Source organism: Electrona antarctica (assembly GCF_951216825.1).
Source record: "Electrona antarctica genome assembly, chromosome: 13".
Lineage (NCBI taxonomy): Eukaryota > Metazoa > Chordata > Actinopteri > Myctophiformes > Myctophidae > Electrona > Electrona antarctica.
Window position 1 is genome coordinate 5,031,838 of NC_136794.1, and position 26,507 is coordinate 5,058,344.

Below are 26,507 nucleotides of genomic sequence, written 5' to 3' on the forward strand. Positions count from 1 at the left end.
CCTAGAGTTAGATTCACGTTCATATGTTATTTAAAGTCCTAGAGTTAGATTCACGTTCATATGTTATTTAAAGTCCTAGAGTTAGATTCACGTTCATATGTTATTTAAAGTCCTAGAGTTAGATTCACGTTCACATGTTATTTTCAGACATTTACCTTCTCCCTCTCACCCGCCTACCCTCACTTGGTTCAGTTCAGAAATGACTGAGACGGGAAAAAACTGGTGAATGTTGGCATGACATTCACCCAGCCTATCATAGCTACAGCCCTCAGCCAACTCTTTGTATACATCCCCTTCCTCTGTAAGCCCCCCACTCCTCCTTCAAGGGGCCTTCACAACAGGCGGCCGTGTCCCCCTCCTCCTTCAAGAGGCCGTCACACCAGGCGGCCGTGTCAAGTACAGTTTGGTGTCTCCATAGCTGATATCAGACTCCATACAAACATATAGCTAAGGGTTCCCAGGGTCCTTGAAGCTGTAGAGATGGTACTTGTGACTAGGGCTCTGCAATTAACAGAAAATCTATTAAGCCATTTAGACCTGAGCTCGATTCTGCAAAATGTCTTCTAAATCATGAGAGTTTTCTGAAATAACCATTATGTCGGTGGTTCTCAAACTATTTCATGTCAAGGACCCCAGAAATTTTATAAAATTGGCTGCCAACCCCCCCATTTGAAAATATGTTGTTCCAGGGTCTCCTCAGAAGCAAGGTTTTGAGTTACGGCACTCGGTGCCACGCTATGAGCTTGTAGTTCTGCTATAGCTAAAGTATAACATAATGCTAAACACCAAAAGGGGTTCCCGCCCAGAATGGATTAAAACCGATATTTAGAACGAAATAACCCACTTCAATCGAGAAGCAAGCTTTTTTTTAATATATATATATATATCAACGAAACAACACGAACATATTCGAATATAATTGAATAAATCGATTATTCTGATTAACCACATAACCCGGGCCAGTATTATACATTGTACAATGAATGGTGTACAAAATAATAGTGAAAATAATCAATCTACAAGCTCACAACGTGCCACAGCTTGTAGATCAGCTTTTTTCACTATAAAAAAGGTCATTAATAATAATCGAAGCAAAAGTTTTAAATAATCGTGATTATTGATACAGTGTGACTGTTTCCATATCAAGCTGGGGACCCAGTGTAGGCTATATATAGAGGGTATGCGCGTGACATCATCATCAAACCCTGGAAGATATCCAAGAACGCCAACTGAGTGGCAAAAAACTACTTTCTGGCCTTGACAGCCCATTCATCCGAACAGAAAAGTTGTATTTGATTGCATTAAACGACGATAAACGACATTAAACTCACTAATTTTGCCACTCGATTTGCCATTCACTTTATGCATGTGAAAGCCCTCTATTGCTGGCCTTTCACCACTATACCAAGACAGTTTGTAACCTTCTCAACTCCTGTGTGGACGACAAACAGACTGAACAAGATTAACCCGATTGAAACCCACAATGCAAATGTGTCAAATTTGATATCCATTCTTTGTCGGACACAAGCTGTATTGGGATTATAACTGTACAAAGCCAGCTTCGCCCTAATGTCCAATATAGCAGGTCTCATTGAGTCGGCACGCCGTAACTTGGATTAATGGATGTTGTCAGAGTTGACAGGAAAGGAAGTGGAGTAGCTGCTGTATTTAATGATAATGTGCCAAGGAGGTTTGGGGATTTCACAACTTTTCAACACTTTTCTGCTAAATTGAAAATGTTCACTTCACATTCTACTATTAACTATTTACAGGCCAACATTACTCTGACAACTTAACCCATTCTGGGCGGGAACCCCTCTTGGTGTTTTAAGCATTATGTAATACTTAAAAAAGCAGATCTACAAGCTATGAGCTTCTATCTGCTATTTTTTTTTAAATCGTGAAAATGTGGCGCAAATCCTTGAATATATATTCTTTCAGAGCGAACGTTTTTAACTCAAATCGTTGCTTCTGGAAAAGGTCCCTGGAAAAACATATTTTCAGATGGGGGTCGGCGGCCAATTACATATATTTTTGGGGGTCCTTAACATGATAAAAGGTTGAGGACCACTGACATAGAAACATAGGTTTTTCAGAAAACTTGTAGGATTTAGAAGAATAAAAATGTTGTAGAATCGTCCTTAGGTCTAAGTGGGTTTTTATTGGATGACTTTGCTGAACGCCTAGTTGTAAAGCTAGCTAAAGCTAGCTCAGTGGCCTTGTGGTTAGAGTGTCCGCCCTGATACTGGGAGGTCGGGGTTCAATCCCCGGCCGGGTCATACCAAAGACTCTAAAAAATGGGACCCAGTGCCTCCCTGCTTGACACTCAGCATCAAGGGTTGGATTGGGGGTAAGTCCCTGCGACATACTAGCGTCATGTCCAGGGGGTGTACTTGTACATCAAGCTGCCTCACGCTACAGAAACAGGAGATAGGCTCCTGCCCCTATGGGCCTCATGGCTCGGCAAGGCTACTTACTTACTACTAGTTGTAAAAGAACGTTGATAATGATATTCATATTTCCAATGACAATAATGTGAAATAATTCTATGGCACACTAGCACCATGTCCGGGGCTGTACATCAAGCCGCCTCATGCGTCAGAAACAGGAGATAGGGGTTAGAATCTCCTTGCATGGGCTAAAGTCCCATTTAGTTATTAGTTAGTTTAGGTCATAGATAGTACCTACTGAATGAGTTTTATATAGCGTTATATCTATCATTAGTAGGGCTTTCACTTCTAGTGATTTTTACTAGTTGACTAATCTAGCATTCTAGCTGATCTTGAGGCCTACAAAAACGAAAATAAATAAAAATAAAAACTCAAATCAACTAGTCAACTAGTACCAACAAGGTCAACTAGTGGATTTACTAGTCGGCTAGTTGAATAGTCGACTAGTTGCTTAAAGCCCTAATCATTAGTCAAACTGATTTGACTAATGATAGATATAAACTAAAGCCAGCTATATATATCAATATTCTACTGACAATTCTACATTGTCAGTAGAATATATGTAGCTGACGCAAAAAAAAAAAAGGATTCACTCAAATATCGTGATGTTTATTCCACAATATTTTTAATTGATTTTAAGGTTCAGAATGGATTTTTTTGTATTGTTATTTATTTATTTACATTTAATAATTTAATGTCAGAAAGGGTTAGACCCTAACCATCAAGGTATAAACCAAATTGGCATCCTAGGTATCGATATCGTATCGGGAGATAAGTGAATCGTCCTAGTCCTAGCTGAAACTCCCGTCATGTCAGCAATGACGCGTGCAAAAATTGGAAATGTCGGCACTAGTGTACAAATGGAACCAAATGGACCCTTATGGGTCTGTAACTCAGAGAGTGTACACTCTGAGTAAAAATAACATAGATTTTACTACATAAATTGGGGGTCCCAGAGATAGAAATGCCATTAAATGGGGGTCCGTAGACTAATGCATGCAAAACTGGGGGTCCATGAAAATAAACGGGTTGAGAATCACTGCTAGAGCCGTAAACATCTCCTCTTATGGAGGGGTCCCTGGCATATCTTTTCAAATGGGGGTCTGCGGGGCTAATTAGTGTCAATTTGAGGGTCCTTGACATGAAAAAGTTTGGGAACCACTGTATCATACAGTATATCATCGTATTGTTACCGAAATGAACCATGATCAGGTGGTCTTACTTGATGTTTGCTAAACCATGCAGCCTTGTGGGACAACACATGGTCAGCTGAGCCCAGAGTCCCGCTGGGGAGCTGAAAACATGCTTCCAATTGCATTTGGAACACCTAATTAACACCGGTCAGTCAGGATGGATGGATTCTTCTGCTGTCTTACACCCGGCACAAGCTTTGAAGCCCCCCTGAGTCGACCTTCGTATGGGTCACATAGCTCCAGGGTGGTGGATAAGGAAGGCAGGTGCTGCATGCTTGTAAAGCTGAAGCAAGCTATGCAACAAGAACAATTTTGTTACGCATGTGGAGTGGGGGCCCCCAAATAGAAGTGTTCATCACACTATAGCACAAGAAAGCTGTCGCTGTAGACGGCGCAAACCTGCTGCGGGATGATTAATTTGCCTGGCACCTCATAATATATAATGACTTTCTTTTTTCTGGAGGCTGTGTGAGTGTGTAAGTGAGGCATATAAAGTGACAGGGGGTGGGGGGAGGGGGGGAGGGGGCTTCCACAAACCCCACAAATGAGGGAGCGGCTTTAATGTCAACAAAGAGAGCTGAACCTAGGAGGTCACCCAGAGGCTGCCACAGGGCCCAGGCACATGACTGCATGGGCTGAGGTCAGGAGAATGCTATGGTGGTCGAAGGAATGGGCTGAAACAGTACTACAGTGCAGCCAGCCAGCCAGCCATATGAAAGAAGAACAACACATGTTGTACAAACACAAAACTTGTGCACGGTACAAGTAAATACATCCCGAAAGCACTGTATGTGTGCCAATGCTTGGGCTTGACTAATAACGGTGCATTGAAACAGACGAGTACAAATTGCACCAAACGGAGGGTGCAGTCTGTTTGTTAGCATTTCTTATACTTTCTAGTTTCTGACCACAGTCTATTCATTTTAAAGATTCATTTTTGGGGGCTTTTGTCTTTATTGATGGTTGTATGGTACAATAGTTTGACAGGAAACAGGGGGAGAGAGATGGGGGAGTGACACGCCGTCAGGATCGCGACTCGAACCTGCGACACGCTGTCGGGCGCATGCAGGGACGGATTAACCCCCACGAGGGCCCCTGGGCCGGTAATCTTTGCAGGGGCCCCACAGCGTGCGTGCACGCGACATTTTCGTGTTTTTCCGTATTTTTATCATCTTTTTGGCCTACATTTAACTAAATTAATGGCCAATGAAGGGCCCCAGGAGCCCTTTTCAGGGCGTCAAACCTAGTACTGCGCGGTCCAATTTCTCCCGACCACCCACTGGCCCAATGGCTAATTTGTCCCTGGGTGCCCGTACCACTATGCCAGCTGTCTGGTCGGCCCACAAACAGGCTTTTACAGGTCCATTTAACTCTTCTTTTTTTACTGCGTATTCATGCAAAGTAATTGGATGGGTTTGAATGAGCAGAGGCTACAGGCAGTCAGTCATTTAGCCTAGGGATCAACACCATTTTTTTGGTTTCTGATCCAGTTGGGAGCGGAAATAACTTTACGTCATCATCAGGCGGGCCTGGAACCAACGACCGAAACCAACTGTGCCGTGCACCTCCATGATTCCCTTAGTTTGAAATGTGTTAAGTACATACAAAAATACTAGAGATTTTATATGACTCAGGCGGCTTGGTCGTAGCCCTTCATACATACAACACATAAATGACAGCCACCATGATCTGCCTTGCCTTTATCAGCACTGGACAGAAGCACAGTAGGCAGGAAATGGCTCCAGTCAGGAATACAAATAAATGTGTGCGTGTGTGTGTGTGTGTGTGTGTGCGTGCGTGCGTGCGTGCGTGCGTGTGTGCGTGCGTGCGTGCGGACGTGCGGGCGTGGATAGCATTTTACATGTTTGCGCCCAATGCGTTTCCACAGCTTTTTTAAAACCATATACCCATACCTAACACCATGCCAAAAATTCAAAAAACTAGTCACCAAAAGCCAAATCTTGGTGATTTCTTACGAGTTCGCCCCCAGCTAGCAGTGTTAATTGGATCCACCTGTAGCCTCGGAGACCACAGAATTAATTTGTAACTCAGAGATAGAGACGGATGGGAGGATAATCGTTATCGTTTTCATCACAACAATCATATTATTACAGAGATGTTTATTTACCGTGAGATTATGCTTCATACTGGACCTGAGGTGACTCTGTACTTGACTCTGTACTATACATACATGAATCTCTACGCCAAGTCTCTTTGCCAAAAAATAGCAGATCTTCAAGTTTGCTAATGTCATTAGTCAGCTAATGTTTCCCCCAGGATACGGATGCTGATGTGCAAATGGGACTCTGAACGCTACCACACCCGGTCAAGTAATTTCCCCAAATTCAAGGTACCAAAAGTTAACTCTGAACTATAGGTAAATCTGCCTTTAGCTTCTGTGGCCCAAATACATGGAACGACCTACAAAAGACATTAACATTGACCACATTGGTACCCTTGTCCCTTGCATCGTTTTAAAACCTTGGTGAGCATACAGACCCCCACAATATGTAGCCGTTTTAGATCATTTTGAAACTGGTTTTAGCTTGTTTTAGTTTTAGCTTTTTATTTGTAAACCTATGTAATTCACATGCATACCTTTTGTTTTTCTTTTCCTGATCTTCTGATGTATTGTGATTTGGTTTTTTTGTGTGATTGATGTGATTGTATTACTCGACGACACTGAAAATGAGTTTGATTACTCAGTGTACATTTCGAGAATAAATAAAACTTGAATGAATTGATTAATAAGTGATTATCTGAATCAAATTAACATTGAGGAATGTATTGTGAAGCCGCCGGTGAACATAACAGAGTGACCGGCCAAGCTTATAGTGATGGCTTGTTGGCTGTGAAGTCATTGTGACACTCCAGTGCACACACCAGGATCATATAAACCTCCACTGGCTAATCATCCAGAACTGTTAACCATTCAAATGAGAATGTTTTTGCCCCCAAGGCTGGGGGCAAGGAGCCAAGCAGCCAAGCTAGTTAAAAGCATCAGACTTTTCACGCCTGTGAGCATCAGTGCAACAGCACTCAGTGGCAGCAAAATTCAAACAAAAGACCAGACGGATAGAGAAAAGATTTGATGAGAAAAAACGCTCGCAATAAGCATATTGTTGTGAAATTGTTTCTTGGACCCTGAATTGGCTCGGTACCCGGACCGCTTTTCTCCGTCTACACCAAATCTAATGATCCCCCAGAACATGCATGGGCAACTGGCGGCCCGGGGGCCACATGCGGCCCCCACCTTCACTTAATGTGGCCCTCGGGTTAATATCTGAATACTGATTTAATTTGTTACAGTTTCAAACATTCAAACATGACCCGCTTTAATGACCTCATTCTAAATTAGTAGCTTTAATAAAATGTTCTTTTTTATGTCCAATGTATTTGTATTTAGTTCATAAAGTTAACATGACTGTAATTTAAGGCTTTTCAAAAGGCATCTGAAATTAAATAAAAATATTACTTTTCAGGATTCCAATTCAAAAATAGTAAAGAAATATTCTGAATTTCAATTCAAATATAGCAAAAATAGCCGATCTACAAGCTCAAACCGCTTGTAGATCGGCTATTTTCGCTACGACAGTAACATGCAATGTGGCCCCTCTGGAGTGAGTGTGGAACTATAGTGGCTCTCTCCATCGTCAACGTTGCCCACCCCTGCCCCAGAATATGGATGCTGCTGGCAAAATCTGTCAACGTTGCATGACGGACATCTGTCACTCAACACAGCGTTCACCCAAGCCCCCCCCCCCCCCGCTCTGCTGTTTGCTGCTGATAATGGATGAAACGCATCCAAAGGAGAAATATACATTTCCAAATGTCAGCCCACTTGGTGTGAGACCTTCCCCTTTGGCACCTCTAGCAATCGTAGCAAACACCAGGCCATGTCATTATAAGTCAAGGGATGTCAAGCCGACCTTAGCCATAGAACACGGAGGCTCCTCAACAAACAAACACACACGTATGCGCGCACGCACACACACACATCACACATCACACACTTTCTCTCTCTGTCTCCATCGCCTTCGCTTGGTTTGCTCGCTAAACAGGGCTCTCCCCGTCTCTCCGGACTTCAGTAAACACAAAAAACAAATACAACTCCAATCGGTTGTCACTCGGCTTAAATTGTATGGTGTTCCATTCCGAATTGTGTGCGTTTGTATTTGTTTCTTGTTGTTTATTTCACCTTTGAATCTTGGTACTAGCCGTCACAGAAATCAAATTAAGGCTCAAAAGGTCTTATTACGAAAGTCCACTTTAGTATTGTGCTGTTGTCGTTTTTTCCTTCTTCATGTAAGACATTATAAAACATGAGAATGGGACCAGGAGGGGGGAAAAAAACGATTGTAATTGCACAAGACTCTAATTGACCACAGAGTTTGACTGAGTGTTGATTCATGATGTCAATGGTGTCCTCGTGAACAATTAGTGCGTGAGCCGAGGGATAGAGGCCTGTGAGCACTGATGACAGTTTGATCATATCTGCAAATTTGCTACCAGGAAGACAGTTAAGACGCAGGACAATAACTCTGCTGTAGGTATCGAATGCCAATAAGTAATTTGTACATTGAATTGAATTAGCAGAGCTCATTGCCCCTATACTCCATTGCCTGCTCACTAGCACTCCCTCTTTTGGATTTCTTCTGTCAATTCTCTAGAATGAAACGCGATGTCAAACAAAAGGCAGACAAATCCATCATTCAGGTGTCACTCTGACCCAGTCCCACAGTACCCAGCATTGATTTGATTGCACATTTCGGCAGTGCATCAATCTGCCCTCTGACGGAAGGGTGTGTAATAGCAGCAAGGTTTTCTACCAGGGAGAAGTTTGTGTTGTTGTTGTTGGCACTGAGCAATGTTTTTAGAGGATATACAGTAGCTAGCTACAATGTGATTCTGTGCTCTGCAATCAGGACAGGATTGAAGTCAAACAAGAGAGAAACTATGTGTCATAGTTTTACAGTTTTACAGCTCGGCTCCACAGAAAAGGACCTTAACACATTCCATCCGGAGGACGTCTGGAAACGTCATAGGGATTCCAATCGAGAGATGCATTGGACGTGTGTACACGTCCTAGCGCATCCTCAATGACACCAGGCGAGAGAAGAATATTCAGATTTTTTTATTTTTTTTATTTTTCAGTCCGACTCTCGGCCACCGTACTTCGCACTCTATGGTCATATTAGCTCACCGTTGACTTAGCTGTTAGCGCGGCAGAAAGAATGCCTCGTCTCTCCTAATCCAGGGCGCTCTCCGTGGTTTTGATCTGATGGATATACTAGCGCTTCATTTCTGCTCCTCATCCGCCTCTCCCTCAAAATATGAACGCTTTTTCTAGCGGTATAATAAAATCGAGACCAAGGTAAGATAGCAAAATATTTCTCTGTTTTATTTCCGGATTGTTTCCTATTTTGAAGGAATCCCAGGAATTATTGTGTTAAAGTGAGGAAAAGCACTTGCCTGGAGAGCTCTTAATGGTATGACCAATGGAAATCCAACCTCCTCCGACATATCAAGATCATCTCTGCGACCGTGGAGTCTGTTCTCCTCTATGGCTGTGAATGCTGGACACTAACACAAGCCCTACAGAAATCCCTGGATGGGTGCTACACCAGAATGTTACGTGTGGTACTGAACATCAACCAGGACCAGCACATCACCAACAAGTGTCTGTACGGGGAATTACCAAGTGTATCAGAGAAGATAGCAGTAAGGAGGATGAGACTAGCTGGCCACAATGCCACCGACACCAAGAACTCCCGGCCAAAAAGCTTGTACTATGTGGGAACCAACACACGGGCATCGATCGAGAGGACGTCCCACACCTATACCTATGTGGACGTACTAAAGAAAGATGCTGGTGCAGAAAGCACAAATGAGCTGGCCAGATGTATGGAGAACCGAGATGACTGGAGACGCTGATGGAGGGCTCGTCTGAAGACGACGTAGACTCGTAGAGAGACAGCTTGGAGAAAACTTTTTTTTTGTTAGTCTTTATTTTTTTATCGGCTACCCTTTTTAACAGTAGCCCTTTCCTGCCATTCCACCCACCTCATTTTTTTCCTTTTTTTGAGGGGTGCTGGCCCCTACTACACAGGTTTAATGTTTGTCTTTAGTTTTGTAAACGCCATTGACAATGAAGGGAAAATGTACGTCATAATGTGCCTCATTACGTCATATTGTCTCTTTATTGTTAATGGCGTTTAATGTTTGTGTTGGCACTGTTTGTTTTACATCACCATTACATCACCTAATCAACATGAGTTTTAATATCAGCATCTGCCACTGAGTCAAAATGTTCTGGGTAAAACAGATTTTGGACCTCTTGGGCAATCACAAATGTCACACAATGTCAAGCCCGTCTTCAACATTGTTGACATAATTGTCAGTAATTAGACCAGTGGTTCTCCACCTTTTCTGGAACAGGGCCCTCTTGAAAATCTTCGCAGGCCACCCATCTGACGACTGACCGTAAGTTGTCAGATGGGTGTCATTTTGTGTATAAGAGCATACATTTCAAGTATTGTTTTGTCGACCTGCCATCTGTTTGATGATTCACATCATATGCTGCTTCCTCGTCCACAAATATGGACTGACATGGACTCCATATTACTGTAATGTTGAGCAGACTTGTATCATTGGACAGTATAGAATTTGAAATTAAATGTATAATCACAACACTACTTTTGTTTTATTCATCAGAGAGAGATGGGGAAAGTCCCAAACTTTTAGACTCAAAAGAGAAATATGTTGTCTCCCCGGGAACCAAAATAGTGAAAATAGCCGATATACAAGCACACAACGATGCGACGAATATGGAATTTAATTGATTTTATTATTCATTGATTTATGAAATTATTCTGAAAAATGTTGGAATTTGTTATTTCATGGACAAATCGTTTATGGAAATTCTTTGAAAATCTTTTGAAATAACAAATTAATTAATTCAAAATGAAGGGATATTTACTCACGTCACGACCCTTCAAAATGGCTCCGCAACCCAAGCATGGGCCCCGACCTTAGAGTATATATGAATAGAGACGGCACCCGAGTTCTCCTCCCATCCACTTGCATTAAGTTGCTCAAAAGCGCATGAGGCGATTTCACTGTGCATTCTGGGTAGGAACAGAGTGCATTCTGGGATGGATTGGGCCCAAACACATGAACGCGCTGCCGCTGTCAACGGACCAGCGCGTTCATGTGTTTGGGCCCACGCTGCAATATCAAATTCGGCCACTATGTCCATTTCGCCTCAGGGTTTCATCCGGGTGCCGTCTCTATTCATATATACTCTAAGGCCCCGACCCAGTGTTTAAAAAACACATACAGTATAAGCCTGACAACATAACCCATGCAAATATGCCACGCACTGTGTGCTACGAAGTATGCAAACTTGCAGATTGCTATGTTTGCGCTATACACCGTAAGAAACAGGGCTGGTTAATCAGACTAATCGCTTTATTTAGTCGATTAAAACACTATCTATTTAGAAATGTTTCGTGTCGATTTGTCAACATACATTAGATTCATCAAACAAGTAATCGATAGAATATCTCTAAGAAAATAATAATTGATAGTTGCAGCCCGAATTATTAGTGGGATCATGGGATGTGCCTCCTGGCGGAGATTTCAGCTCACCTTTTAGTTTCTAATTATTTCTAATCTTATGCGTTACAAACATGCTGTAATGACAGTGAGACTGTAGGGGTGGGGGAGAGAATCACAATCATCTTCTAATTAGACTTCAAAGACAATATCTCAGTAACATTATCAATACAGGAAGGAATATGCCAGCGCCATAGCTGCAGAGGTACAATCTTCCCAAACATCAAATACATCAAATGTGACACATCCACATGACATTAGAGCTGCCAACGAATATTCCATATTCGAACGAATTTTCGAATCAAAAAAAGAAATGAATAACTGAATATATAAAATTAAGATTCGAATAAAAAAAAAAAAAAAGGCTGTGCAAGTTTTCTTGAGACGGTTCCGTGGGTAAGCGTTGTGAGCTTGTAGATGAGTTATATTTGCCACGCGACACGCCGACACCGGCATACATTGAAGAATAAATCAGCTGCCTCGCACTCTTCCTAAACGCAGACTACGCAGGCTGCGTAGTTCCGATTCACAAAAGGCCCCCGCCCGCCCTGCGCAAAGTCGGCAAAGAGCGCACTACGTTATTTGCGTACGGACGGTGCGCAAATAACGGTGAGCACAGGGCGGGCGGGGCCTTTTACGTTATTTGCGCAGTGAGTGTACGCTGCTCAGAAGGGTGAAATCTTCCGTCAACAGCGTACCTAGTGATCAGAATCAGAGACAGGCCTGGCCTACACCGAAACTTATTTTGCTGTGTTGTGTTGTTTCGGACGGACGGGAGAGTATATTTTTAGACAACAACACACAGATCTATCACTCATCAATCTTCAATCATGAAGCGACTTTATCCTTCAGGAAATTATAAAAAGATAAATAAAATGCGCAAGGATGAACATGCGTTGTGTTCCAACTCGGTTTTCAGCAGCACCAATGCGCGGAGAGAGAGTTGCGCCAGCAATGCGATCTTAAATGTTATGTCTCAGGTTGTATTGGTTTAAATATAATTATTAAAAAATCCGAATGGCCCCGAATGGCTCCGAATCGGAATCGAAATCCGAATGGGTCGAATTGGTCGAATCCACGTGGGTTTTTAAAACGAATATCCGAATGTAATTTTTGGACAATTCCGGCAGCACTACATGACATTGTGCATATCCTCTGAACCGCATCAATAGGTGATTTTAGGGTGAGGGGGGCAGGGGGCACGTCCCCCCTGGTGGCAAAAAACCCCCAAAAAGGTTAAATATATTAATATAAATTGTAACTTTATACTCATTTATACTCAATTTGTATTTTTCATTTAATTCATGCTTTGTAATGAACAGTTTTGCAACATTACATGATTGACATCGACATGACTCACATGCTAATTGGCTATAGTATGCTCCAAAATGAGCAAATAAATCATAGTGTCTAGAAAAATGCGTACTTGTCTTGCATATTTAGTTGTTTACATTCTATAACTTAGCAATTGAGTTCTCACAGATGTGTACCCAGAAAATGGTGTGCCCCCCACCCTGCTGGGAGAGCCTAACATCGCCTATGACCACATCAAACTCTATTCTGGGCATGTTGTGATGTTTGGTGAAAATAAGACGGATATTCTGCGAAAATAGCTGATCTACAAGGCAACAAGCTCACAGCGCTTTGCGATTGCACACTTTGTAGATCAGCTATTTTAAGCATAGGATTTAAGTGGTTTATAGGCTCTTGAAGGGATGGATGACTTCACTCATTTTCAACCACATGATTTTAAAATGATTTATTATTAAGCACGAGAACAATGGCTTCCATTACAGCAGGCCAACATTCCAGGAACATAAAGCCTGCCGTTTCTATTAGCTTATTCCCCATCGATGGTGTCACTGGCAGGCGCTTTTCTGAACTGCCCACAGCAGACCCTCCTCTGAGACACAAACCGAGCCGAAACAAATGGTACATATTATCATGAGCATTAGGACCAAATATATTATGATGAAAACGGGTGACATATCACTCACATCGTCCTTTAACATTGTGTTGCTATGCTTATTGGGAAAGTATCTGGCACCGCACCAGCAGTATGTTCGACGAAAGCATTGCCATAGCGTCAGATAATACTTGTGAATGTTTTGCAACATTCAGAAAATGTTTAAAATCCTTTTCTGTTTCCATCTGGTCTTTGTTTGAGTTTTGCAGCCACTGAGTGCTGTTGTGCTGATGCTCACAGGCGTGAAAAGTCTGATGCTTTTAACTAGCTTGGCTCCTTGCCCCCAGCCTTGCACAGTCTGTGGATCAAGGCCAAAACATTCTCATTTGAATGGTTAACAGTCCTGGATGATTAGCCAGTGGAGGTTATATGATCCCATGGTGTGTGCACTGAAGTGTCACAATGACTTCACAGCCAACCAGTACTGCAAAGTAACTAAGTATATTTACTCACATTACACATACCGGTATCATACTTAAGCACAATTCTGAATTATTATTAATTTACATTACTGGAGTAATTCCAATTTTCAACACATTTACTTCCCCGATGACCTTGTATTGGGATACATCACTGAGGATAAGTCCCAGGTGAATCCATGCAATGTTTTTGAGTGGTGCAACCACTCCAAGGAACAGCAATGTCCGTGTCAACCGTGTGTTCAACCGTGTTCATGTTTGTGTGCGACTATGAGTACCAAAAGTGGCGCTGTTGTTGTTGTTATAGTTCTTCTATTTATAGTGACTCATAGGAATAGACTATGGGACAACCAGGTGACCACCGGAGAGACGGGTGACAGCCGGAATGTAGACGGCACCCGGGTGAGCAGTATGGGTTGGCACCCCAGCCTGGGTCCTCCGTGAGGAGGAAGCCCAACAAACCCTCGGTGAGGCCTTTAGGAGGGCCATTCAAGCAGCAAGCGGAGCCTAGTTGAGTCTAGTTTTAGTCGACTAAATATCATAAGATTTTAGTCGACTAGATCTACAGTTGATTTAGTCGAACAAAATGTATTTTGGTGGGCCTTGATGACGTCGTAATGACTGATTTTTTCACTTGCTGAAAATAGACGATCTACAAGCTCACAACTGCGACGCGTTGTGAGCTTGTAGATCTGCTATTTTCAGCATGCAACTAATTGTAAAATGACTTATACTGGATCTCTTGTTCACTAGTCCCTTCCTAACATTTTAGTCTAGTATTTATTTGTTGACGAAATTGTCAGTATATTTAGTCTTAGTTTCAGTCATCATAGCTTAGTTTTTATTTGGTTTCCATTTAGTGTTCGTCAGTGCAAAAAGGTAGTCGACGAACATTTTTCGTCTTAGTTTTAGTCGATGAAATCAACACTGGAATAGGGGCATCTGTTGCTAAGACACAGCGAGATACAGAGTGCTGTGCACAATCTTCCAGCACTCGCAAGTAGGATTATCACAATCATGAAATTGTACAAATCGATGATCAATTGTGATTATCGATTTAATTGTGTTTTTCCACTGAACATTGGAACATACATTTACATTTCTGTTTGGCTTTTAGACTTCAATTTAAGATAGAAGATTGCACAGGGCAGATGTGACAATGTCACAATGACTTCACAGCCAACCAGTACTGCAAAGTAACTAAGTATATTTACTCACATTACACATACCGGTATCATACTTAAGCACAATTCTGAATTATTATTAATTTACATTACTGGAGTAATTCCAATTTTCAACACATTTACTTCCCCGATGACCTTGTATTGGGATACATCACTGAGGATAAGTCCCAGGTGAATCCATGCAATGTTTTTGAGTGGTGCAACCACTCCAAGGAACAGCAATGTCCGTGTCAACCGTGTGTTCAACCGTGTTCATGTTTGTGTGCGACTATGAGTACCAAAAGTGGCGCTGTTGTTGTTGTTATAGTTCTTCTATTTATAGTGACTCATAGGAATAGACTATGGGACAACCAGGTGACCACCGGAGAGACGGGTGACAGCCGGAATGTAGACGGCACCCGGGTGAGCAGTATGGGTTGGCACCCCAGCCTGGGTCCTCCGTGAGGAGGAAGCCCAACAAACCCTCGGTGAGGCCTTTAGGAGGGCCATTCAAGCAGCAAGCGGAGCCTAGTTGAGTCTAGTTTTAGTCGACTAAATATCATAAGATTTTAGTCGACTAGATCTACAGTTGATTTAGTCGAACAAAATGTATTTTGGTGGGCCTTGATGACGTCGTAATGACTGATTTTTTCACTTGCTGAAAATAGACGATCTACAAGCTCACAACTGCGACGCGTTGTGAGCTTGTAGATCTGCTATTTTCAGCATGCAACTAATTGTAAAATGACTTATACTGGATCTCTTGTTCACTAGTCCCTTCCTAACATTTTAGTCTAGTATTTATTTGTTGACGAAATTGTCAGTATATTTAGTCTTAGTTTCAGTCATCATAGCTTAGTTTTTATTTGGTTTCCATTTAGTGTTCGTCAGTGCAAAAAGGTAGTCGACGAACATTTTTCGTCTTAGTTTTAGTCGATGAAATCAACACTGGAATAGGGGCATCTGTTGCTAAGACACAGCGAGATACAGAGTGCTGTGCACAATCTTCCAGCACTCGCAAGTAGGATTATCACAATCATGAAATTGTACAAATCGATGATCAATTGTGATTATCGATTTAATTGTGTTTTTCCACTGAACATTGGAACATACATTTACATTTCTGTTTGGCTTTTAGACTTCAATTTAAGATAGAAGATTGCACAGGGCAGATGTGACAAATAACTTGAATATAAAAATAAATGACTGACAATGACCAGTACCAAATAATCCAAAAAATAATGTACCATAGCCAAAACAGAGCATATTTAAAGGACAACTTTAGTTTTTTTCAACCAAGGTTCATGTTTTATGATGTTATTAGAGAAACTAAAAGATGAGTGTTATTTTTTTTCATTTGCTGCTTTCTTTCGTTTTAGGGATTTTAGCTGTTTTTGACAGGGGGGCGGGGGCATTGGAGCATGGGGCTAAATATGTATTTTTTTACAACATTTTATAGCGATTTCTTTTTTAATTATTTACTATAGTCCTAATAAACCCCAGGACATTTCATCTGGCCACAAAAAAAAAATCACAGGATCTACGGAATGTGAAGGTAGCCTACTGGGGGGATGCCACACTGTGTGTCATAGGCTCAATGTCAGTTTGACACATTCAGTAGATCCTGTGATTTTTTTGTGGCCAGATGTAATTTCCTGGGGTTTATTAGGACTATAGTAAATAATAAAAAAATAAATCGCCATAATATTTTGTAAAGAAATACATATTTAGCCCCATGCTCGAATGCCCCCGCCCCCCTGTCAAAAACAGCTAAAATCCCTAAAACGAAAGAAAGCAGCAAATGGAAAAAAATGACACTCATCTTTTACTTTCTCTAATAACATCATAAAACATGAACCTTGGTTGAAAAAAACTAAAGTTGTCCTTTAATCATTTACACTCAAAATGTGTTTACATCATATTTTTTTTTAAATAAACGGTTTACTGTAGATCTGCTATTATAGCATTTCCACTATTTCTGAAAATGTTTGAACACTTTTTCCACGTGGAGACAATCACGCAAATTAATTGCGACGGTCTCAAATAATTGCGATAATGGGGCGATTATACGTATGTAATGATTGTGACAGGCAGGCCTACTCGGTGCTCACCAGAGAGTGAGTGACAGAAGTGCTTTGTCCAACATCTGTATGTGGCATCAATACGGTACCCCCCCCCCCCCAGCATCCACTCTTTCACACCTCGTCTGCTCTCACGGTAGACCCCGCGGCGCTGTTTAAGATACAGAAATTCTACCCAACAAAAAAATAAATAAACTAGGCTATTTGTGTATATATTTGGACACTGCCACGGGGGACGTGGACAAAGCGGGACAAAAACCCTCCATGGTGAAAGCAGATGTTTACACTCGGGGGACGGACGGACGGACGGACAGACCCTTGAAGGCAAAATTAAAAGCAGGACTGTACCAGGGGGTGGGAGGGGGTGCGATGAGGAGGACATCTGCTTTGGATTCCCGTGAGTCTTACACTTGTTATAGTGCTGTGCAGGACAATTCAATTACAGAGGCTATAGTGCAGACCCTGTTACTACTGGAGGCCTGCCAAGTGGGCTGGTCAGCTAACCCAGTGCTTCCCAAACTTTTTTTTTGACCTTGAGACCCGAAAGATTTGATGTCTTCCCCCGTGACCCAAACTGACCCAATGCGTCATGACGATGTGGTGGGCTTGTAGATCTGCTATTTTCACTACTTCTTAGTTCTTACTTCTGTTGTTTTTTTAAATCATATTAAATATTTTTTGCTCTTGACCCCCTGGGACGCCTCAAGGGTCCCTGGGGGTCCCCAGACCCCAGACCCCCTGCTTTAGAGTGGCAGAGTGGTGCACTGGCTTGGTGCCAGAGACGTTTCTCTTCCATTCAGCCATTTGACTGATGCAAGATGTGTAATGGGGGCATCATCTTTCACCACGAGGTCAAACGGTATGAGGCGGGGTTATATAGTCAGCTAAAATTAACAAAATAACTAAAACTAGAACTGGAAAAACAGTTTAACTGAAAAAAATTAAATAAACTAACTAAAACCATTGAGATTTTTTTTACATAACCAACTAAAGCCATTGAGATTTTTTTGTCTGTTAGAAATCTTCAACAATAGCAAAAAAACAGGCATCTAATCTATAATCTTGCTTCTGACTAACCCATATTACCATGAAAAAGTTAAACTAAGCCTTTTCAGAAAACAAAAACAAAACAAACCTTGCAAACGCTATAAGAACTAATCAAAACGAAACTCAAATTGAAAACAAAAAGTCAAAACTAAATAAAAATGGCATATGAAAAACGCAAAAACCTTGGGACCAGGGGTAGAATGGGGCAGAGTAAACTGCCACATCCAGGGTGGATACCCATGCCTAATTGTCTCCACCAGGCCGAAGGCATGGGGACTCACCCCATGTTTTTCACTCCGTCCGTCCGTCCGTCCGTCCGTGTGTGTGACGTGTCTCCATCTGTGGACAGCTAATCTCTGGCTTGATCGCAGCCAAACTCTGCACACACTCCCTCTCTATAGCCATTAAACGAAACGGCTTCATACTCCATCCTGATTGGCTTCCAAACTTCACAGGAGTGCTCCGTTTTGAACAAAATGCTGCAAGTCATGAACACATTGTGTAATTTCCGTGACATTTTGCACGCACATTCCCACTAGGTTGAGGAAGAAATGTGTAAAACTTTGTTGCACACTCCCTAGAGGCCAAGGAAAAACCTTTTCCCTGTTTTTTTCATATCTGCTCTTTATAGCGCCACCAGGAGGCCGACTTATATAAAACACATTTGTTTATATTATCCAAATTGATTTTATCCTAATTTCACACTAATCGGTACACAACTACACATGATCTCTATAGTCATGTGATCAAGGCGGGTCCGTTTGATTTCTCATATTCCATGGCTTCCACAGTTTTCAGCAGTGGCCCGTCTCGTACAAAATGCCGCAAATCATGAACGCAGTGTCCCAAGTGCATTGAAACTGTGCACGCATTCATATTCCCACTAGTCTGAGGAAGAAATGCCACGTGACATTTTTTCCAAAACCGCTCCCATCCTGGTGGAGACCTGTGCACCGTGGGGAACTTTGTCTAGTTCATACTCCGTCGTCTTGACTGAGAATGGCAACGGCCGCCGACTAGGACAGCAGACCAACAAGCTCACAAAGTCACAACACGTTGCGTTAGTGACATGTTGTGAGCTTGTAGGTCTGCTTTTCACGACACGACGACCCCCGGCGTGCGATGAAGTGTGAATCGAGCTTAAGGCTGAAATGGCAGAGTGCTACATATGTACTGCATGTGCTATATATCACGATGCGCACTGCAATGCCCAGTGTCTACTCTAGGGACTATAGAGCTCTCCTTTCAGCCACAGCAGAAAGGCAGGTGAGAAAGGTCAGGCGGAGGACACTGCAAGTGAAAAGCTTTACTCCGTTTTTCAGGGGGGGGGATGGCTAAATCCTCTTCAAATAAAATGTCCCTGCAAGGGCCCTCCCCATGAGCTATAATCTGTGTAGACCAGATGGCAGGGGTTAAAAGACGAACGCTGTCTATCACCGTGATAGACAACTCCTCTCCATGCCTTTAGGAATAAGACTTGGGACTTGGGGCCCCATGTCATAATATAGGGTTATGGTTAGGATCCTCTTTCAGTCACACTGCCATGTCAATAATGGCGTTACCTGCAAAGCACTCTCTTTTAACCCATTTTGGTGTTAGCATTATATGTTATGCTTTAGCTATTGAAAAATAGCAGATCTACAAGCTCGTAGCGCGCCACTCGCTATTTTTTAAAAATCGAAGAACGACTGACATAGAAACATATCTTTTTCAGAAAACTGTCAGGATGTAGAAGACATTTTTAGAATCTGATCTCGGGTCAAAATGGGTTAGAACAAAAGTTACGAAGGTAGCCTAATCTAATGCACAGTGCAAAATAAACAGTGGGAATAGCAAATACAACGCATTTTGAGACAATGCAGATGTTATACGCGGTCCTGGAACTGTAAGAGAGATTTAAGAGTAAGTGGGCAAGCAATTTTGGATTTGGAGCCATCCAGCTGTTGACAGACAGACAGACAGGCAGACAGACGATCACTTCATAGTTCATACCACTAATTTACTGGTATCTCGTCGGTTAACGTCGGGACACAGCATAGATTAGAAGATCAAAGAGCCGAGAAAGAACATAATTCCTTTTCTCTGAGGATGTGATCCATGGACGTTGTGTACATGATTTGAACATGATCTGAAGCATGTTTTTCTGACGATTTGGGGCAACATAGGGTATTCTTGGGAGCACGTTTGTGCATCAAAGCATCATCTTGGGATCTCATATAAACACAGCGGTCTAACTCAGTAACTATCTGGGACTTGTGCAAACAGCAGGAGCTCTGATAGGCTAAAAAACAACAACAGCGTACTGAGCGTAGTGATGAAAGACTAACAAACACAGCATCCCTTTCCCACACACTGCTATCAAACCACAGCACAGTTTTTTCACTGGAAATACAATCAAATACAGGATTACAAACAATTTAATTCACAGGATAATCAATGTAATCTGATAAAAAATGAAAAGAAATCACACATTCCTGAATTCTGGGCCCATTCCGTGCTCATACACACATGCACACAAAGCTGTGCATAGTAGGTGCTAGCGCCCCTCCGAATAATAAACAACAGATACATGTATATGTATCGTAAAGTCTCATTTTAGGCTACAACACATTTATAGCTCATTTTCACTTTTGGGAAGAAATGTTATTTCCGAAATACACTGTAGAAATACAACTTTTTAAAGTTTTAATAGCAGTCCATTGATGATGATAAATAACTATATGTCACAAAAGCACCGGCCATTAGATACAAACACCTCACAAAAAAATATCATTGAATTAACTTATTCCGTGAGTGTGCTGTCATGTGTCGTTCTAAAACCCTTGCTACTGTGCTACAGTGTTATGAATATGAAGCAGGGCTCATGAAAAGCACTACAGAGCCTGATATTACAAACAGGATTCCGAGTAGTCAGTTACTTGGGAATAGTGTAGTGGTGTGTATAGTGGCAGTGTGGAATAGTGAATATTAGTTTATTTGAAGACTTAGTTTATTTCAGCGTACTTCATGGACTGATGTTGCCATTTCCATTCTCCAGGCTACTACTATAGACACTTTGTTGGGCCGCAAACACTGAAGTTGTAGAGACTTCAGTGAACTTTACAGAGAGAGGGGGGGAGGGGGGGGGGGGGGAGTACAGAGAAGAATGGTGTGAGGGGACAGAGAACATCAGTCAGAGAGAGCTGAGAGAGAGCCTGCAATGTCTCATTTTATAACGCACACGCACACGCACACACACACACACACACACACACACACACACACACACACACACACACACACACACACACACACGGGAGGGATTGTACAGTACAGTACAGTACTACAGCACAAGTACAAATACAGCACCACTCACTTCAGACTGGTCTGATTTTTCCTTTTTTTATATGATGATTTCCTGTTTTTATAGAAGTGTATACATGAACAAAAATGCAAAAAAACTGCACTTAAATATAACGGCAAAAAAAATGAACATGTGAATGCATGTTTATAGAGCTCCCATGAGCTCTAGCTGAAAGTTTTGAAAAGCTCAATTTAAGTTGTAAAAATACTACCAGAGGCTTTAAAATTTTACTAGGAACATGTAGGCGCAACACATACAATAAAATATCTCCTGGAACATTAGCATTGTAACTTAATAAAAGTCCCCATAAAAATAAAGCTTAAATCATTTCCAAAAGTGAAGCACAATAACAATTTGTTGAGTAAAACGACTATATAGATTTGGGGATTAACGTAATCTTTCGTCCCTGGCTATAGGAGCAATGTATGGATAGATTTTAGGGATTTACGAGTTGCTACTAGATTGTATGTATCAATAGGAGTCTTTCAATTTTGTGAATGGTATTGGTGGTGTTATAGGCTTACACGTACAGGTCACATGGGGTATTTACACATGGAGGGTCAACGGCTCTACTGGTCGCTTTGAACTATTTTATTTGGTGACGGAAAGGCCTCAGAATCACAGAATCCACTGTATTGTCACACCACAGGTTTACAGAAGAGGGGTGTAAAGAAGAGGGGGATATTTGTTTTTTGGGAAGCTCCATCATTTCGTTGTTTTCAGGAAGAAATAAAGAAAAAGAAGAGGGGAGAGGCAGGGGGAGCTAGGAGGAAAAAAAAGAAAACTGAGAAATCTAAAATATCACATACACATGGCATATAGCATAATCCAGCTAGTACGCTACAAATATGTACATGAGTTAACCCATTTAGACCTGAGGACGATTCTACAAATGCCTTTTAAATCCTGACAGTTTTCTACGTCAGTGGTTCTCAACCTTATTCATGTCAAGGACCTTCAGAATTATCTGCATTTGGCCGCAGACCCCATCTGAAAATATGTTGTTCCAGGGAGGGACCCCCCAGAAGCAAAGATTTGAGTTAAAAACGTTCGCTCTGAAAGAATATATATTCAAAGATTTGTGCCACATTTTCACGATTTAAAAAAAATAGCAGACCTACAAGTTCATAGCGAGGCACTCGGTGCCGCTCTATGAGCTTGTAGATCTGCTATTTTTCAACAGCTAAAGCATAACATAATGCTTAAAACACCAAAAGGGGTACCCGTCCAAAATGGGTTTAATAGACATGAAGTGCATTTAAGGTTAGACATGGTTGATAGCACTTCGGTAGGTCCGCATAGCAGCAGGTATGTACATGAGATTAGACATTAAATGTGTCACTCAGCGCATTGTTTGTACAATGTGCAGACAGATGTATTCAATGTATTTGTCAGGTTCAACCACATAGTCCACAAGGTTAACTTTCAAGTTAGGCCTACAATGCACATGGTAGACTAGATTCATAGGAAAAGGAAAAGTCCAGCCTGGTGAAAGCAATGACAGGCTCCCATGGTATAACTTCCACACAAGTGAAACCCACACCAAAGCCTATAAAAGCCAGTCTAATAACAAGGGTTGGACTCAGGACTTGTTCGACAGCGTGAGCTCTTATATATTAGGCCTATATTAATTGCATGGATAATGAGTCGTTGTAGGCATGTTTTTATATGCAAATATGCATGAAAGGGGAGTGAATATAGTGATAAGGCCTTCCTGTAGTCAACCAAGACAGTTTCCTCGCAGAAAAGTGCAAGTCTATCATGCTTTTGTTTCATTTTCAGTCATGTTACCTTAGTGATTATTGGATATCTATGGTCACAAGACCCACTCAGAACCCCAGCTAATGTCGTTCATTATAGAAGCTGTGTTGTAAAGGAATTTTCCTTTGCAACGTTATAGTAGGCCTATACATCTGCCAAAGTGCCATGCAGTTTGATCGTGGTTTGGCTGTTAACATCTCTTTAAGTCATGTAAAGATTCAAGTGACAAAAAAGACCAACTCACCAATCATCACTAATCAATCAATCAATCAATCAATCAAACAAACAAACGTTAACAACTTAAACAGATGCCAGGCGTCATATCCCTTTCTGCGTAATTACGCAAACCTCGTGCCTATACTGTAAACACGGTCATTTGTTAGCCCCCCAAAAAAGCATCAAATAGCAGATCTAGGTGGTTAATTAATAAAAAAGGTAAATTGCCATAATATACATACCAGCTTCCACAAGAAGTTGTCCATGCTGTTCAGCATCCAGGAGATGGTCACGTGGATGGCGGAGAGGATGACTCCGGTGATGACCGCGGCGCGCATCCGGACGGGCAGCAGCGTGTAGATGACGTGGATGAAGAACACGGTCCACCAGATGCCCTCGGAGGCGCTGCGCGGCTGCACGAGGAGCACGCCGACCACCTGCACCGCGAGCACCACCAGGATGACCACGTAGCACGCGATCCACATGTGGTCCTGGTGGAAGCCCGTCCGGTTGCACACCACCATGAGCACCAGCACGAGCACGATGGCCACGGAGAACACCGCGGCGAAGGTCGGGCTGGCGGCGCTGGCGCCGCTCCCGCCGCAGTGGAAGCCCAGCATCACGGCGCACACCAGCACCAGCACGGCCATGAGCATGGTCAGACTGCTCTGGTTGAGCCGGAAGAAGTAGCGCTGGTAGAGCCTCTCCAGCTTCTCCGAGGGGAACTTCTTGGACTTGAATATGCGCATGACGCCGTTGCAGCACGCCACCATGGAGCACTTCACCTCGGGCATTGCCTCCTCCTCCTCCTCGCCGGTCCTCGCTCCTAGTCTGCGCTCCTCCAGACCCAGCTCCACCGACTTGGGTCTCACCGAGTCCCCCCCGTCTGCGTGCGGTAGTCTCGGGGACCGGCGGTGGTGCTGGTGGTTTCGACCTTCCTCTCCTCCATGCTCTTGCCAAGCTGCCCTGGACCTGAAGCTGACCCTGCTGACTGTCGTCGTCGTGGTCGTCGCCGCTGCTGCTGCTCGGGGTCGCTCCAAGTCATCCTCTTGGTCCCTCCATCGGCCGCTGGACCGCGCGAGCCTCGTTGTGTTGTTGCGCGGAGATCTGGCCGAGTATGGGCATCCGTTGGCGACCGACTCGGACTCTCCCCAAGCTGATCTGTGCTCAGTCCCTCCTCCTCCTCCTCCTCTCAGCCCTGCAGGCGCACCGCCGCCGACTCCGGGTGGGCTGATACTGTTTGATCTCGACATGACGGATAATATTGGGAAGCAGAGAGACACCACCGCCACCAGACAACTGAGATAAACTGAACTTGTAAAACAAAACAAAAAGAAAGAAAGAAAAAAAGTATTCCAATAAAATGGAATCGGTAATTAATAGTCCCAATTATGTAGTAGTCTGTCTGTATTTGAACCCATGTCTATTCGCATAGTCGATTAGCCTATTAGATTAGTGCAAAAAGTCCAAAAAGTATAAGATAAGATCCGCGGACGGAAATTCATGGAGAGGGTGATGATGGCAGATATACACTAAAGGATGAAACTATAGGGTGCGCAGTTTATGAATGAATTCTTAAAAAGTTTAACAATGCACTGGTCTTAAAACGTACAGCCCGTAGATTCCTAATCCTACTATAATTATCAGTGATCACAAATTAAGCTTCTCTCTGGAGTGAAATAAATGCCCAGTGGGGAATCAATAAAACCAATTATTGAACATGCGCAAAAAGTCACAAGAGAACCAATTAATAATCCATCACGAGGGGATAGGGAACATTGGATATCCGTGTGGATTTGGGCTCTCTCATCATCACACTGACTGGGCCTAATAACAACCCCCAAAGAGCCGTTATAGCAGCCTGTCAGAGAGGGGAAGAATTTAAGAAACCGAACCATTAAGCAACTCAAACAGTCCGACTTAAGCTATCACAGTGCACCATCATCGTTACGTTTCCAATCCGTTATATCTGCATGATGATGCACGCCTCCCGTTTCCTCCTCGTAAGCGGGATGATGCCGTTTCACTGAGGAAAATGGAAAAAACGCGGAGCGATCCCATGTTGCTGCTTGCTTCATTCAAAGCCGTTCACTGGGGGTCTCACGCGCGGGGCTTCAAGTCGTGCTGCACCTGTACTGGCCAGCACACACACGTTGCAGCCTTGTCGGTGGTAACGGACAACATCCTCCTCCTCACATTGTGGAAAGCTCATTCATTATCATCATCATCATCATCATCACGACCCTCGCTGACCAGCGAGGGAAAAACTCAGCCACCATACTTCTCACGCCAACAACAGCCGCGCAATTAACACAACAGATTACGTGTTATGTATCGCATCGCCAGCTAATATAACGTCTGCCTCTGCGCCAAATTAGTGATCCAACAGCTGTCCATCACATCACTGCCGAAATCCCAAATTATCGATTCCACGTTTGCTGCTTCGCAGCAAGCAGCCAGCCCAGTGGCCGTGCGTGCGTGCATGCGAGCTGCAGCAGGGGCAAATCCGCAGCGATATCAGCGCTGTTAAGTAGTGTTATATCCAACGGCGATCTGTCCTTCCTTCCTTAAGTTACCGATTGAAGTCGTGTTTAGCGCGTGGCATCTTTAGGCTATTTACTGCTCATTACTGTTTGATGATGGCCATTCAACCAAGTATGATTCCTGTAGTCCGCCTTTTGCCCCGTTTCCATTGGAAGGCCGAGAGGGTGACTCACGCTTCCAGGGTCTTCATTGGCTCTCCGTGGTGTCAGTCCGAGACCAGCCCTCCCCGCGCTCCCTGCAGTTTGGGGTGAATGGGCGGGGCTGCGTTCACAGCTGGACCCCCATGCGCCGCTCGGTTAACCCTGTGTGTGTGTGTGTGTGTGTGTGTGTGTGTGTGTGTGTGTGTGTGTGTGTGTGTGTGTGTGTGCGCGTGCGTGCGTGCGTGCGTGCGTGTGCGTGTGTGTGTGTGTGTGTGTCTTGTGTGATAAGTGCTAACACATGTAATGCCCCTGTGCTGTTCTTGTCAGGGGTTGTCATTTGGCGTCCATCCACCGTCCCAGGGAATGGCATTATTCATGCCTTCCAATGCAGTTCTTTTATGCATATATGTTCTCCACCTCCTATTTGTTGCGGGTGAATTTCTCATTTTAGAGATCAGTGCCACTGCAGCGTTGACTGTAAAGTGCATCTCAATGTTTTTGCCACCTTTTTGCCTTTTTTCTGAAATGATGCCTCTAGTGATCTAAGCTTATTTTCCACTATTTTCC

At 43.0% G+C, this 26,507-nt stretch overlaps 1 protein-coding gene across 1 annotated transcript in view; it reads right to left on the reverse strand.

Moving 5' to 3' along the window:
• The window catches only part of adcy5 (adenylate cyclase 5), a 142,308-nt gene extending 117,213 nt beyond the window's left edge, over positions 1–25,095 (reverse strand). Inside the window, exon 1 of the mRNA XM_079518770.1 lies at positions 23,499–25,095. Within this exon, the coding sequence (XP_079374896.1) occupies positions 23,499–24,509 (1,011 nt within the window). The 5' untranslated portion in view covers positions 24,510–25,095. The remainder of the gene's footprint in view (positions 1–23,498) is intronic.
• Positions 25,096–26,507: the final 1,412 nt, after the last annotated feature.